The following is a 15,952-nucleotide window of genomic DNA, read 5'->3' as shown; positions in this document are numbered from 1 at the left end:
ACCCTTCCATCCTACCCAATTTTTGATCAAGATCCCACTAACCAAAAAGCTTATGATGATCCCCTCATTCTTTTATCTCAAGAGAAATACGTTCTTTCAAGTCCCATCCAACATCAACCTCCTAAGAAAGATCAGGTTATCCCTTCCATCCTTCCTAATAATCCCTTTCCAAGTCAAGATCAAAGTATCCCTTCACCTTCATATCCTTATCAAGATCCCATTATTTCTCTAGATCCTTATCAAGATCCCTCCATCCCTTCATCTCCATGTCATAATCCTCCATGTCCCTCACAAGAATTTCTCTCACCAAATGAACCTACCATTTCTCCCAGTCCCCCTCATGATCTCAATGCCTCTACACAAGTTGTTCATGAAACCCATATCAATGAAATCGCCAATCCGGATCATATTGCATAGGGAAACTTGTCAACAATTGTATGTGTGTCGTCATTTAATGAGATCAACTCCTGGTTGGATCCATCATCCTCTTCAAGTGCATCAATGAAAACAAACATAACACCCGCTAATGTCACAACTACAGGGCCAAAATCTTTTATCCAATGAATGAATTATATCTCAATAACCAAAATAGGATCAATAACTGATTTGCATGACTATAAATACCTATCTCTTCATAGTAGCAACATGAGAGACATAGACAGATCTTATGACCATCTCCCACTAGTAGATGATGGAATCACTTATGAAGATAACGAAATAGATCTAAATTCCTTGAAAAGCCACTATGATAATCAGGCTTGCATGATATCAGCAATCCCTAAATTTGATGAGGATATAAATCTTTGTCTCATACACTGGCACTTGATAGACTGGGGCAAGAAAATCTACCATAGCTAGATTGGTTAGAAAATAATGAGGCTATAGCATAAACTATACATGAAATACACCCAACTGAATATCCTATTGAAAAGGAAAGGTTTATCCAACTCTTCAAACACAAACCAATGAACTACCTACACAAAACTCCCCGACCCTATGAACAACATGCACCTAAAAAGATATTACATCTAAGGGATGGGTTCATTTAAATTTGCAGTACTGCATTTGCATATTTCTTTACTGCATTGCATCACATATCTCCATTTCAGAGTGCATCATAGTTACTTGCATATTACCATTGCACAACATATAATTGCATATCATTATTACTTTCGCATATAGTTTCATCAATAAAACAAGGCGATTGTCTGATTCATTCACCTGTCTACACTAAAAAGAGAGAAGGTGATCTCATGTCCTAGATATTGGTACATGAAGTTTTTAGGAAGCCTTAGGTCTTTCATCTTCAACGTCATCTTGTGATTGAGCTTTATCCATGTTTGGGTAGAAGTTTCACTATTGAGTCTTGTTACCCAAAATCTATCAATTGATATACCTCACACATTAATCAATAGCTCTAAGTCATTATAGATACCTAGTTGGTCATGTGGCTAGTAAAAAATCCAAAATTCTACTTCAGCGTCATTGTAATCGTCATACCCAAGTAGGTTTCATTACTTACAAGTCAAGGCAAGAAAATAAAAGAAATAAGTAGTATGCCAAAATCGATATCAAAATATCAAGGCAAAAGAGAAATGATATATAGCTGAAATATCACGCATAAAAGTGCAATAAAAGCTTAACTATGGGAACATGCGAGTAACTCCATTAGGGCTATGGATGTTTGTTGGCAATGGAGCAATATTTGAGAGATTGTAGTGTATAACCTTGTCAGGGCTATAGACATTTGACTGGCAGCGAGGCTCTATCTAGGATCCTTTTGAAGTCAGAATAACTCACGTAGCTAGTCACATAGGATTCCAAGGGTCTCTAATGGATATAAGAGTCAGAATAAACTCAATGGCACACACATGGGCAAAAGAAGATCAAAGTCTCAAGAATCTGTAGGGAATTTTTCTACATCTCGATTTTTAAATCTTAGTTACATGGTGTGTTAAATTAGATGGTGTAAGGTCTTCTGAGAATAGATTGAACTCCTATCTCCGAAACATTTCGCACTTTTAATTCAATTAGTGCATTTTAGAATGCAAGACACACACAATCATCCTTGTTCGGATAGGAAATACATCTTCATCATGCATATTGTGTTAGCGTAGTTCATGCTTAATATCATTGTATTCACAAGCATTTTGTTAGTCATCACATCATAATAGACTCACATAATGGGGGCATAACTAAAAAAATCCTAAAAATCAGATAAAGTCTTGACTTTTTTCTTTCTTTTAATCACCAATAAGACTGTCTTAGCTTTATTATTACTATCTAAGCCTGCAATGAGTCATTGTTGGACTGTGACGATCATTGTTGGGCCGCCTTTGATTACTGTGAATGTGACTCTTGTGGAGAAATTTTCAATATCATATAGTGCAAACTGTGTTTGAACAATGGAGTTATGTGTTATGTCTTGTATTGAGATCTACCTTTGTGAGTGAATACACAATCCCTTTTGGAAAGATCTTTGTCTTTTTGGATATGAATGTCATTCATTGTGTTCACTATTCAGGTACCCATGGACTATTCTTTGCACTCTCTATTGTTGGAGATTCTACAATATCACTGTCTCAATTGATCATGGTCTACAAACTCTTTTCCCGATATTAGTGTGTTCATGTATGCTGCTCTTAAGCCCTTGGTTGTGCTTACATAATGGGATTATATTATGCTTGTTCTTTTTTATAGTAAGCTATCAATTCTCTTCAAACCATATGATTTTCAATTATTGCTATTGCTATGGATTCTTACTGACTTTTCAATCATCATAACTCATATGTGGTGTATCATGATTTCCACCTCTATGATTGGATATTCAATACCCAACTATGTCTGCTCTTAGCTTATGATTTGTCATTTTCTTGACAAATGAATACTTCTCACTGTATTTGCTCCTTTGATAGTCTTATTGATTTGAGCCCTTGGTCTTCACTGGTACATCAGATGGAAAGCTTTAAATTATTCTAAGGTGTAAAACCATAAAGGTGTTGGCATTACAGTAAGAAAGATTGTTTGCATTTCAATAGTAGGAGATTGTTGATATTCAGTAAGGATATTGAGAAGGTTGTTGAAGATTATTGATATAACTAAAGAAGGATGATAACTATCTTTATAACATTATTTTGTCATTGATGTCAAGAGATTGATTATCTGATTCAGTATGATGTTGCCATATCTTGAGAAGATTGATTAGAAGAGAATTAAGATGTCGGTAAAAGACACAGAAAGAATGTGATGAATAAAGGGAGGAATAAGTTATTCAATGGGCAACTATTACCGAGTTAGACAATGATGAGATGATGATGTTTAGATTGTTTTGATATTCTACATATGTTGTTGATTGTAAGGTTTATACTATACTATGTCACTGAGCAAAGAACCTAGTCGGTAAACCCTAAGGTTATCGATATCAGTTAATGAAGGCGGAATGTCCACCGAGTAAAGTTTAGTATTTACCGAGTTGCAACCAAGTTACGACAGTGCGCATGGGATGGATAAAAGCATTATTTAATGAAGGAAAATGATTGGCTGGAAATGTATAAATGATTAGAATGTCATGCATGAAGTTTGTTAAGGATCTATGGCAAAGGAAAATTGACAGGAAGATCTACAGCGCAGATTGAACCACATTAACCTTGTGCAAGTTCCAAGAAAGGACTACAAGTCCCGAGGTAAGGTAAAACATTTTTAGATTGAAGGATACATTGAACCTGGTCAAGTTTGAAGATCTGATGGCGAAGATAGATCATGGGAAATGTGATCAAGGAGATTGAGCGGTTAGCAATTGTTTATAAATAAGAATTTGTTGATAAACAATGTATGCGGGCAAGTGTATGCACAGGGATACTACATAGCGATTACCGAGCACAGAAGCTTGAAGACCTATTTGAATTATAGAGTAGAAAGCCTAGCAGAGGGACAAGATAAGTCCTATGAATAGATTGTTTTGAGCAAATAAGAATCTGCTTTAGCATTTTAGATGTGAAGTTGCAAATAGATTTGTATTACTGTTATTTTGTAAGTGACAGAAAATCTCTTAACCGAGTGGATTGAACAGTCTTATATGTAAACCCTCTAGCAAGGTAACATTCTAAATGAGTGTTTGAAATCCTTTGACAAGGTCACTTATAACAAAGTGAAGGTCCTAACAGATCTGAGGGAAATCCCTTAACCGGGTCACATCTAGCAATGTGTTTGTAATCTTTAACAGGATTTGCTTTTAACCGAGCATACTCTAGAAGAGTATATTTCTTAGTGGGTCCGAAATCCCAAAGTGGTTTTTCCCTATTTGGGTTTCCACGTTAAATTTGGTGTTATGAGTGTTATGATGATTATATGCTTATGAGTTTGCATGTTTGGCAGTTTTGGTTATATTGCTGAAGTATAAGTTACCGAGGTTGAATCTGTTGTTTTTATGGAAGTTTAAGTTTGTATGATTCACACCCCCCCCCCCTCTCATCTTGTTAGCTATTGGCATCTTACTTACATTATGTATCAGAACTATCAAAAGGAACTATCAAAAGCAAGAAGTCCTTATCTCTTCATGTGATATGACTGTCATTGATAATCTTTAGACACTGCAACCTTACTTTTCTCTAGAAAATTTGTTGTCTTAATCCCAAATTTATGCCTTGGACTGTTAAATGACTACACTTGTTGCTACAGGCCCAATAACTTGAGGTGGCTTATGTATTCCTTTCTCTTCACTATGCATGGACTGTAGTAAAGGCTTTGAGGGACTATTTTATGCATCTTGTTGGAAGTTCAAATAATTGGTATTGTTGTTTATGACTGTGTGAGACTGAATTTAATCCTTCACTTATGTCACTATGAATGACCATTGAATTGATGTTGTTTGTGTCACTTTCATCACTCCCTAAACTACCCTTTCTTTGTGAAGAAGTCTCTTTTACTGTCTCTGCAACTACAATCTGTTATTTTGACTTGGACAATATTGTTCTTGAATTGATAGAGATTTATGTCTTCAATGATATTGCATCTGATCATTTATTATTTGCACCTCACTTTATCTCGTGAGGTCACTTTGTACTCTTCTTTCCATCATTGGTTGTCTTTACTTGTGCATACTTTGTGTTTTTATTTGCCACATAACAATGACAAGAATCTCATGGCATTATTGTTTTGTCATTGAAGCTTAAGGTTGCTCTGTGATTAATTCATTCCCTTTTGGTTGGTCATAGCGATGAAAGTACTACAAATCATCTCTATCTTCTGTATACTCTGTGATTGGGGACTGCTAAATGTATTCTTAGACTGAGATGGATATTTTTTCAATGCTGCAACTTTTGTTTTGATCATGAATGACTATGATACTGACATACTGTGACTGTGCTTTATCAACAAACATTGTGCATTGCTGCTGTTATGGTGCAAATTGTAGCTTTGTTAATGAATGGCATTGATCATTGTTCAATTATTTGTATCTCTTGTAGCTTCTTATAAATGAGTTGCCCTGACTTTTATACCTTGTAGCACTGTCATTCATGCATATATTTCCTTTTGCTGATATAAAACTATATATATGCTTGATGTCACTATCTTTGTTTCATCTAAGAATAATCTCTACTCTCATTGTCTTTCTCTTTTGTCTCAAATTTACTCCATGTGCTTTCACTGTGGCTTTTAAGATGCTATGTTCTAGACTTTGTAATTGCACTATTTGACTTTTCATATGTCAGCGTGTTGGACTCAACCCTTGTGGGAGCCACATTTTACTCCACATGTTGTAAATTGATGAACAACGACATCACTTTTCATGTATTTGCACAATGAACAAACAAGTTAGATAAAAATGAGCATCCGATGATTTCTTCCTGGTGATTTGATTTGGCACTTGTTTTCTTGGGATTATATGACATGCTAGCTATTATGGTGCACATGAGGATAAGATTATATGTTTGTAGATGCATGTGCATATAATGAATGATGACCTTCATTTCTCTAACAATATTGTTTTCTCTCAGATGCAAGCACTCAGGAGCAACAAGGAGGCAACAACCAAATGCAAGCTAGGCATAAGAATAAGGATGACACAAAGCCACTCAGACAAGACTCGTCATTCAGGCAATGATGAGTCACCATTCCTTATGTGAATTTAATTATACTTTGCTTCTATAAATACATAATGTTTTTCTTTGCTTGCACTATAAGAGTTAGTCTCATGGCTTGTGTGAGACATCATTCATCTAGATTATCAATAAAGATTACTTTTTTTTTTGAAAAAAATTGTGCACTCTCTCTTATGCATTTGCATCTACAATGTGATAATGTAATAATTTGTTCTTTCTTTATGCACATGAATGTGATACATCAGAATAAAAATGCACCTTTTTGTTCATAAAAATATAAAATCTCTACCTGATTGAGCTTATTAGCGAAAATAGGTAACACCTTCATGCTCCAGATCTTTAGTTTTCTTAGGAACTATAGAAAAACATACATTCTCATCCCTCATCCCATCTAGGAATTTCCTTCCATCCACCAAACAAATTCTAGCACTTGTACAAACTTCACTCTTCAAAGGCTCCTCAAAGGGCAATAGGGTCTGCTTCATCCCATTTGCAACAATAGTCTGTATGTTCTTTCTCCCATCATGTATTGCATGTTTATCAAACCAACAAGGTCTACCCAACAAGATATGACAAATATCCATAGGCATAATATCACACAAAACTTCATCATGATAAGTTCCAATTTTCAATTTCACCAAACATTGTTCACTTACTAGTACCTTATGGTCATCCTGAATCCATGCTATCTGATAAGGTTTGGGTTGCTTCAATCTCTCCAAATTAATCGTATTCACCATCTCTTTCAAAAATAAGATTATTTGAACTACCACTATCAATAATGACTTTACAACACTTACCAGATGCCTTGCATCTGGTCTTGAACAAATTCCTCCTCTGCAATGGCTCCTCATCATCTTCGGTATGACACAAAACTCTCCTCATCACCAACAATTCTCCATCTTCTGATTTATTAGTTAATCCAGTGTGGTCTTCTTCTAGACCAATGTTGTTCTCCCATTGCCCTCTGCATTCCTACATTCAAAAGCATGATGTCCTTCTCCTTTGCACTTAAAGCAGTTCCTCTAAACACCCTTTTAGCTTGTCTTTTGTCCTCTTTTTCATAACCCTCATTCTGATAGCCATCAGGTTCTCTCCTTTGGTAAAAGTTTCTATTATCCTTCCGATATGCACTTCCATCTCTGCTAACTTCCTTGTCTTTACTATAATCTACACAAGATCCTCTTCCTCCAGAATAGCTTCTTCCTCCTTGAAATCTTCCTCTTAAAAACCTTCCACCTCTGCCTCTCTGCTTCTGCTGATGTCTTTTGTTCAACTTCTCCTCTGCTTTTAGGGCATATTCATAAGCTTCTTCAACACTCTACAACTTGATTAGACTAAGTTCATCTTGCACAGACAACCGCAACCCATTCAGGTACCTAGCAACTTGTTCGATCTCATCATCAATATGTCTGGATCTAATATTGAACTTGTAGAATGCTTCAGTATAGTCCTTCACACTTGATTCCTTTTGCTTCAGGATCTGCAACTTCCAGAACATATTTACTTGATAACTGGTAGGCACAAACTTTGATTTCAACTTGCTAACCATCCGCTCCCAAGATTTGATCTTCTCTCAACCTACAAATATTCCCACCAAAGAGATGCATGACCTTTCAACTTAGTGCAAGCATATCTTACCTTCCTATATTCTGCGATGCCTTCAAAACCAAAATGCTTTTCCATCTCCATGATCCAATCTAACAATTCATCCGAATCCAACTTGTCATCATAATTCGGTGGGGTAAAATGTGGTCTGGTATTTGTTCTTGGCAATGCTCTTGTAAACATTTCTTCATTCGGATCATTCACCGATGGATTTACTCCTTTTTCTCCAGCCACTTCTTCTTCTTCATCATCACATATCTCTTTGACATGCCAACCTCTTCTCTGGGTCGTTTCAACAACTTCTAATTGGGTTGCAATTCCTCTCAACATTTCCATCACAACAGGGTCTGCATTTCCATGCGCTCAAACACCTCTAGCATTTCTTTGGGCCATCTTTATGCAAGTCCTCTACAACTGCAGGTCAGATCCTCAATTTGTCACCCTACAACAAAATCTTTCAGGACTTTGCAATCTTCGGAACAAAAACTCGCTCTGATATCACTTGGTGCAGTCATGACAGGGAGAGTCCTAAAAAGAGAACAATCTGGATCGTGCAGCAAGAGTTAACACAGCAGAAGCAACACAATGTGATGGAGGCAATGCATAAAAGACTGTATCATATCATGAAATCAGTTACAATCTGCTGACAACATGCAAGCTTACAAGATTCAGAATACAGGGGTGTTTACATACATGCTCATTACAATATCCGGGCTCAAGTCAGAATGCGTGCCAGCTCCAGACCTCCTAACTTATGATTATTCTTCTATGTTCTAAAAGATGATTTCTTAAATGCTTAATTACATTGATTTATATGATCAAGAATGATCCACATTGGCCCAAGATGGAACAAATGCCCATGAACAAGATGAAACGTGTAAAACAACCAGGTTAGTCTCCGCCAAAGGGATCCTTTTGAAAAAATCCATAGAAGGAAGTGCAGATCCAAGGGAAGGTTGGCCACACACCAAGGAATGTTGGAAACAACAAACTGAAACTCTACAAGCTACGAAAACGATCCACAAGATTCGCCAATAGCAAATAGGTCCAAGCGGTTCCGGTGTTCTAAGCTAGAAAATTGTCTCAGATTCTAGAAGTGATAACTTGACAGAAAAAGATCGAAACATCCTGCAGACTTAGGATAAGGTAGATGAACATGTCCCCAAAAAAATCTAGCTCCACAAGATCTAGAGAGCAAATGCAAAGAGACGCATAAAGAAATGTTGAAACTGCCAAAAACATGAAACAAATTGAAAGAAAATGTTTTTGGTTGATGCATGATTGCCATGAACCAGGGATGCTCCTGCATCATTAAAGGGGATTCCCATATATGTATTAATATAGTATGTAAGGATCAAGTTTGTAATTGGAAGTTGTTCAAGTCACAAGTTAATAGTATTAATTAAGTGTCTCCCCAACCTTGGCGATACCTATATCTCCCATGTCTATTGAGAATTCAACAAAGTGACAATCCTATTTGCCAACATGGGATTTAATTTAGATGATGAGAAAATTTTGAAGCTTCCTTGGATAGGTGGTCTGATCTGGTTAGAGCCCTTAACCATGATTCTTTGTTGGTTGCAAACATTCCAAGGTCGAGTATTGGATAAGAATGATATATCTTTTAGGATGGTCGTGGATAGTTTTGAAATATCATATATACGACGCAAATTGACATGCCATTCATACAATTATTTCAAGTTTTATGGAAGCAAGAAGGTTGGTACTCCAATCTCTATCCTTTCTTCATGTTTCTGAATTGGTTTTGGCTCCTCTTGTGACCCTCCTCAAACTGTGATCTGGTGTTTTTTGGGGTACAAAATGGTATTGTTACATCATGGTTGGCAAAAGTTGGGTTTCACAATAGCAAGTACCCCTAGTTAAATCTATGAATAGATTTGGGGTTGACAATTTGGATAGACATTGGGATTCTATGTGATGTTTCCTTTGATTGATAGACATAACATAGGTTGCAAATCTATCAAAAAGGGTAATGGTGGGGGTTGTTGTGGTTACCATGGAGGAATACGACTATTGGCTTTAATTATAGACCTAGTTTTTTGAATCTTGGATATATTTATCAACCAGAAGATCAAGTAGGAGGTGACATCTTAGTCCTTCTGAGATATCGGGAATGGTAGATCTACATTCTTGATTGAAATACTTTTTCTAGTTTTGTCAGATGATATGGAATGGGTTAGCAGTAAAAAATTTCATCAGTATTTGTTTTATGTAGCGAAACATGATGACATAGTGAAGAGAAAGCATAAATATGGGACAACATGGTAGAATGCATAAGCTGCAAATTGTGATCAAGTTTTGGGAGATCGAGTAAAGAAGAAGAAGAGCTAAGATGGTGTTCATTTTTGGAGTCGGTTGCATCTGTGCAGAGGAGACTAAAGAGGAACAATGCAGACGATTGTTCCTGTGCAAGAATGACTAAATCATGTAGGCGATGTGCTTGGTGGTGGGAGGCAGTTTTTGTGGGCTAGTTTATGTCCATGATGGACTAATCTACAAACACTTTTTTTCTCCAATCATTCAAATGTTGGGTTCCAGAGTATGGGGTCATTGAATTGGAAGCAAACTGGTGCTGAAATATAATTGGACCACTATATCTACAACTTTAGATGAAATTGAGGAGGACTCAATGAATGAAATGCTAGCTAGAACCTTTGACCTAGAAAAAGTAAGTGAATAAAGAAGAAATGTAGTTAGCCTAGACTATTTTCAAGTATGGAATGGAAAGGGATGACCTATCAATATTGATCTAATTCATAGAAGAGAATCCGTAACTGTTCTCTCAAACAAAAATTCACAGGATCTTAGACTATAGTGTTGAGATTAGATTTTTCCGACATTGGTTTCTATTATGTAATCTTTTTTAGTATTAATAAAAAAGAACTACCCCTATTTATAGTGCTTACCAATTTTTTATTATCATATATATATATATGATGAAAAAACGTGGTGAAATTGCTCTAAATTAAATAAGCCCATATGGAAATTTCAAGGTGGAGACCATAGTTTTCTAGGCTAGGGTTTTATGGATGGAGGCTCTAATAGATAGTGTTAAGATTTTGAAGGAATATTTTAAAGTGCAGTTCTAGTTAAAAGTTCAAGTTTCAAATTGAAGGGAGCTGGTCGAATGAAGTCTAAAGACAAAAGAAAAGGAAAATCATTTTCAGTTCAATTTTTTTTTTACAGGGATTTAAAATTTGAAAATGTTTGACAAATGTCGGGAAAAAACTTTAAACCAGTAGAACAATTTCTAACCCCATTCCCATTTTACTTTTGAATTATGCAACCCTGAAAAATAGAAGCTGCTATTACATCATGTTCCCATGTGGCTGCTTAACTCTATTTTCTGCTTAAATTTAAGCAGTTAAGTGTTCCCATGCAACTTAAAAGTTGTCAAAAAGGGATAATTTAGAATCTTTCCCTATTTTGGTGGGGCATCTATTGTTTAGGAATTAGAAATAAGCTATGGAAAAAAATGGAGGGTTGGAAATAAGCAGTGGCTGCTTATTAATAAAAATGCCACATGGCTCCACAATTTTCTTTCCCTCTTTTTTTAAAGATTTTATTTCTTTTTTCTTTCCAAATTTTATGTGCACAAATTAGTATTAATACTATTAATACAAATTTAAGATGTTTTGCTTAAAAATAAGCAGCAAAGATAAATATTCACGAGGTGAGTTGCTTCACAAATAATCCCTAAAAATATTGAGTAGCCGTTACTAGCCAAAATAAGCTAAGCAGCTGCATGGGAACATGCCCTTATTCAAAATTCCGTTCCAATCATCTTTATACCCTAAACAAATTCCCACGAAAAAATAGATTTGGAAAATCATCTTCATGGGACCCAGCCTTATTAGCAATTCTTTGAAGTAAAACCAAACCATATCAAGTTCGGGGTGTAGTTATATGCATGGAATTTTGAAGGGACTGGCGAGCGAGCGGCTGTTTTTTCAAGAGGAAGGAGGAAAAATGTTGGGTAACAGGGCATTGGTTTATTCAGGCAGGGCGTTCATTCAGGCCGTACGAGGCAGAATAGCGCCACCTGTAGCTTTTCGCAGCGGACGTTTTCTGGGAGCAGTTTCGATCCCGCAACTTCCTTCCCAGCAAAAGCTTGGAAACAGTGGCTGCCGCTCGTTGGCAACGTCATCGTTTACTGACCGTGTTCCCGACTTCAGCAACAAGCCTCCCAAGGAGACCATTTTGCAGGATGGCTGTGACTACGAGCACTGGTTCATCGTTGTGGAGCTCCCCCGGGAAAACATGACCAGAGATGAAATCATCGATCTCTATATCAAGACTCTAGCCCAAGTTGTTGGAAGGTAAGGAACCCTTCCTCATTTTTCAATTATTACATAAGGGTCGTGACAGGTTTATTGCACTTCTATCTTTGTTTTTCAACCCATTTAATGTAATTACGTAGGGCTTTGGAGATGGGTTTTGACGGTTTGAAATTTTGGAGTGTAGGATTTTTAGGGTTTTTTGGTGGGTTTTAGTGTATTCACAAAGTTTTAGTATATTATAGTGTAGGGGTACTTGCAGCATTGTTGGAAAACAATTGATGATAATCAAAGACCTGATTGTGTTTTGGGAGATGCCTTGAGGTACTGCAGGCAGCTATGTTTCACCAGAAGTTTGTCTTTGCCACTGTAAGCCATGGGCAGTGTTTGGCTGCAGTGTAGGAAGACAACTACACAGTTTAGTTAGATTGGGTCAACAACATTTGACCAATTGTGAGCATTAGCGACTTATTATGTGCAGTGGTTAGTCATACGGGGAGGTCATGTTACATGTAATGTGTGGCTTACTGACATCATGATATGGTCATATTATGGTTTTGTGACTTCATGTTATGTGGTAGTTAGATGGTTAAATGATTGGAATTCCTTGTTGGATGGTTTAGTGGATATAACTTTCTGTGCTTATGGATGTACCAAGGTTGGAAGGTTGATATAGATGAATATGTTTGCAGAATAAGAGTATGCTGTAAGCCAACTGATTGGGATTATGTGAAGAGATCTGTTGACAATCCTTTGGTGATGAATTTTTTTCTTATACGATTTGCCATGCAAATCTGGCATATCTTGTATGTTGAAGTTTGCGTATTGTTCACTATGTTTCTTTTAATAGTGCTACTTGTACGCAGGAAAATTATACGTCTACACTACTAAAACTGCTTTTGATCACTTATTTATAACTAGTCCTCTATCCCAGTTTATTGATTGACTGTAACAGGGATCTAAATCCCAACACTGTACAAATGGAGACATTCTGAACTCGGTGTGGGAAAGAAACATCCTTGCCTGTCACAAAAATCAGAAAAATACAACAGGGGCATTTCTGAAAAAGGAAACATGTAGGGGATGCCCATGCATCCCTTGACCACCTTAGGGGAGGCAGGACATTCTCCAGAGACTGTTTCATTAAATAGTCATTAAAAAGATTATGGTGCATTTTGAATCTTGGAGAAACATTTATAGAAAAGGTGCTTTGAAACTTGTGTTTAGTACAGATCCAAAAACTTTAACACTGAATACGGATGCTTATGGTGCTGGAGAGTATACTATATACGGTGCCCTAGTTATCCATCTCACCCAACTATCTGTTACCCCTGCTTTTGCAGGATCAACTGAATCCACTGCTGCTCCTGCCTACCCTCGCTCTTTTGTATACGGAATTACAATTGAAACAGCTGTTCACAGAGCACATTGCCAACTGCCAATGACTTAATTGCTGCTATAGACAAATCAGCAGGCAGCAACAATTCATTCCATAGAAAAACAAAGTTTCGTGTATCACAGGTTCATAAAATGAATAGTGGGACTTAGCCCTGTTGGCTAATAGGCAATTTGACACAGATTGTTGGCAGCACTATTTTTAATAAAACTCGAATTCTGTAGATTTATCAAAACTTCCACTCGGACATTGAATTATGAAGGTAGAGAAATACACAGCAATACAATCAAGACTGCTAACTAGATTAGCTAGATCATGCTAGCAGGTAATAACATTTGCTGGAAACTATTAGGATGCGACATAAAGAGTTAATAATATGTTATATTTATATTTATATATTGACACAATATATATATATATATATATGATTGAATCCAGAAATTGCTGAACTGTCAAACCTACCTGTACTGAAAAGGGGGGTCCCGTGCAACAAGTTGGTGTATTGCTTTGGCAGCGATCTAAACCACTATCTTTACCTCTAGTTATATAGGAAACTTTCTGATTTTTGGACATTATGGGGAGTAAATTGAAACGCCAGCTGAAGTATTGTAATGTTTGGAGATGTTCGTCTATGTGTATCTCCAAGACAGGGAGGTTGTAGGAGTACAAAGATTTGGTTACAAGTCCTTGTGACTAGTTTTGCAGGCTTTGAGATCCTCGAGGTTGGATTTTGATGCATTTTGGATATTAAGGTATGGGGTATTGTATGTCGGGTTGAGACAGTTTAAGGGTTGACAATTCTCAAGAATTACATTTAGGAGGTTTCTGTATGACAGGCTTTGATTTCAAGGGTTTGTGTACTCACTCTGAGTGGGCATTTTCTGTTTTGTTTATTTTGCAGTGAGGAGGAAGCCAGGATGAAGATTTATTCTGTTTCTACAAAGCATTACTATGCGTTTGGCTGCAATGTATCAGAAGAGCTCTGTCAGAAGCTTAATCGTGTGTGTTTCTTGATGTTTTGTTCTATATTTCTTTACTTCCTTTTTGACAGTCATATCAGGACTTTTACTTGGGATTTTCTGCTGCATTGCAGATGTTCCTAATGTTAGCTGGGTGCTACCTGACTCCTACATAGACTTGAAATCAAAGTCATATGGAGGTGAGGATGTTTTCTACTCCTTAATATATATGTTTATCAGCTAGATTGCATTTTTCTTTTAAATATCATGTTGGATGTGCTCATATTTATTGTGTGTACGAACTTTTCATGCGCTGACCATTGATCTGCTCTGATAATAGCTGGCTGTAAGGTCAATTTTATATATATATATATGAATTTTTCATGCACTGACCATCCATCTGCTTTCTGATAATAGCTGGCTGTAAGGTCAATTATTGTTGCTAGGTTCAGATATTGAATGGTAACAAGGGTAATAATGTACTAAACAAGGTTAGGGTCTCTAATTGCTTTTCAAGTTCAGTCATGCTGGGTGTTAAAGGTATTGACTGAGTCAATAATGGAAGAGATGAGCATTTTGTTCATGTAATTTGATGCCTATTGGGTGCAGGGAAAATAGTTAGCATGATTAAATATTTTATTTATATGTTTTAACTTTTTTGGTCTTTATTTATTTCTTTTTTATATTGTGGCTGTGTGGCATGTTTCTATTGCTATGGTAATTTTTTCTTCAATTGTTGGTTAAGTTATGATTTTGGACGTGTAAACTGGAGTATCTACAGGCTCTCCCTGTTTTGAGTACATGTTAAGCTTTTGTCAGAAAACAATTTACTATAGAGTTTTATGAAATAATCTGCTGCAATTTTCAGGCTTGCCTCCATTATATATATTTCAGTCTATATTGGTTTTGGATTGGCCTAAACTATATTTTGCTCTTTGATTAGGAGAGCCTTTTATTAACGGACAAGCTGTTCCATATGATCCAAAGTATCATGAAGAATGGGTGAGGAATAATGCACGCTGTAATGAGAGACGATCCAGTGATAGACCACGAAACTCTGACCGATCAAGGAACTTTGAGAGACGGAGAGAAATGCGGCAGATGAATTACCAGCAGAATGTTAGCCCACGCCCACCACAAGGTAAGTGAATAATTCTATCTTGCCATGAATCAGGACATATTTTAGTAGTATCTAAAAGACCTGGCTTATAGTTTTTGTCGATGTTAAAGCAGGTGACTAAAGATAACATCTTCAAATTGGCACTTTGCCCATGGGTTCGTGTCAGGCATTTTTAAAGGTCATGCCAACCATTTGGAATTGCATATTTGTCAAGGAGGACATCTAAGCAGTGCATATTATGCTTTTTCCTACTTAGTTATTGGATAAGAGGATGTGTATTACCTTTTTTGAAAGATATATGAAGGATAGGTGTAAGTTTAAATTGACTGGTCATTAGTATTTAGTTGGCATTATGTCTATAATATAAGCTTTTCCTTATGGATTACAATGTTGCCATTGGATTAATTTTTCACCAGTCTCAAATATTAGGATTCGTGCAAGTTTTTTTTTCGTTAAAATTAGTATATAAG

The 15,952-nt window shown here is 36.5% G+C and overlaps 1 protein-coding gene across 1 annotated transcript; it reads left to right on the top strand.

Annotated features, from left to right (window-relative positions):
• The first annotated feature begins 11,583 nt into the window (after positions 1–11,583).
• Positions 11,584–15,874, top strand: LOC131060187 (multiple organellar RNA editing factor 8, chloroplastic/mitochondrial). Its single transcript, XM_057993337.2, has 5 exons — positions 11,584–12,049; positions 14,305–14,402; positions 14,497–14,562; positions 15,306–15,503; positions 15,596–15,874. The coding sequence occupies exons 1-5, from the start codon at positions 11,637–11,639 to the stop codon at positions 15,601–15,603; spliced, it is 783 nt and encodes a 260-aa protein (XP_057849320.2). The 5' UTR covers positions 11,584–11,636; the 3' UTR covers positions 15,604–15,874.
• The last annotated feature ends 78 nt before the right edge of the window (positions 15,875–15,952 follow it).

The sequence above is a fragment of the Cryptomeria japonica genome, chromosome 1 (genome assembly GCF_030272615.1).
Source record: "Cryptomeria japonica chromosome 1, Sugi_1.0, whole genome shotgun sequence".
Taxonomy (NCBI): Eukaryota; Viridiplantae; Streptophyta; class Pinopsida; order Cupressales; family Cupressaceae; genus Cryptomeria; species Cryptomeria japonica.
The sequence above is the reverse complement of the archived record's forward strand: the minus strand, read 5'-3'. Positions and strand labels throughout refer to the sequence as shown.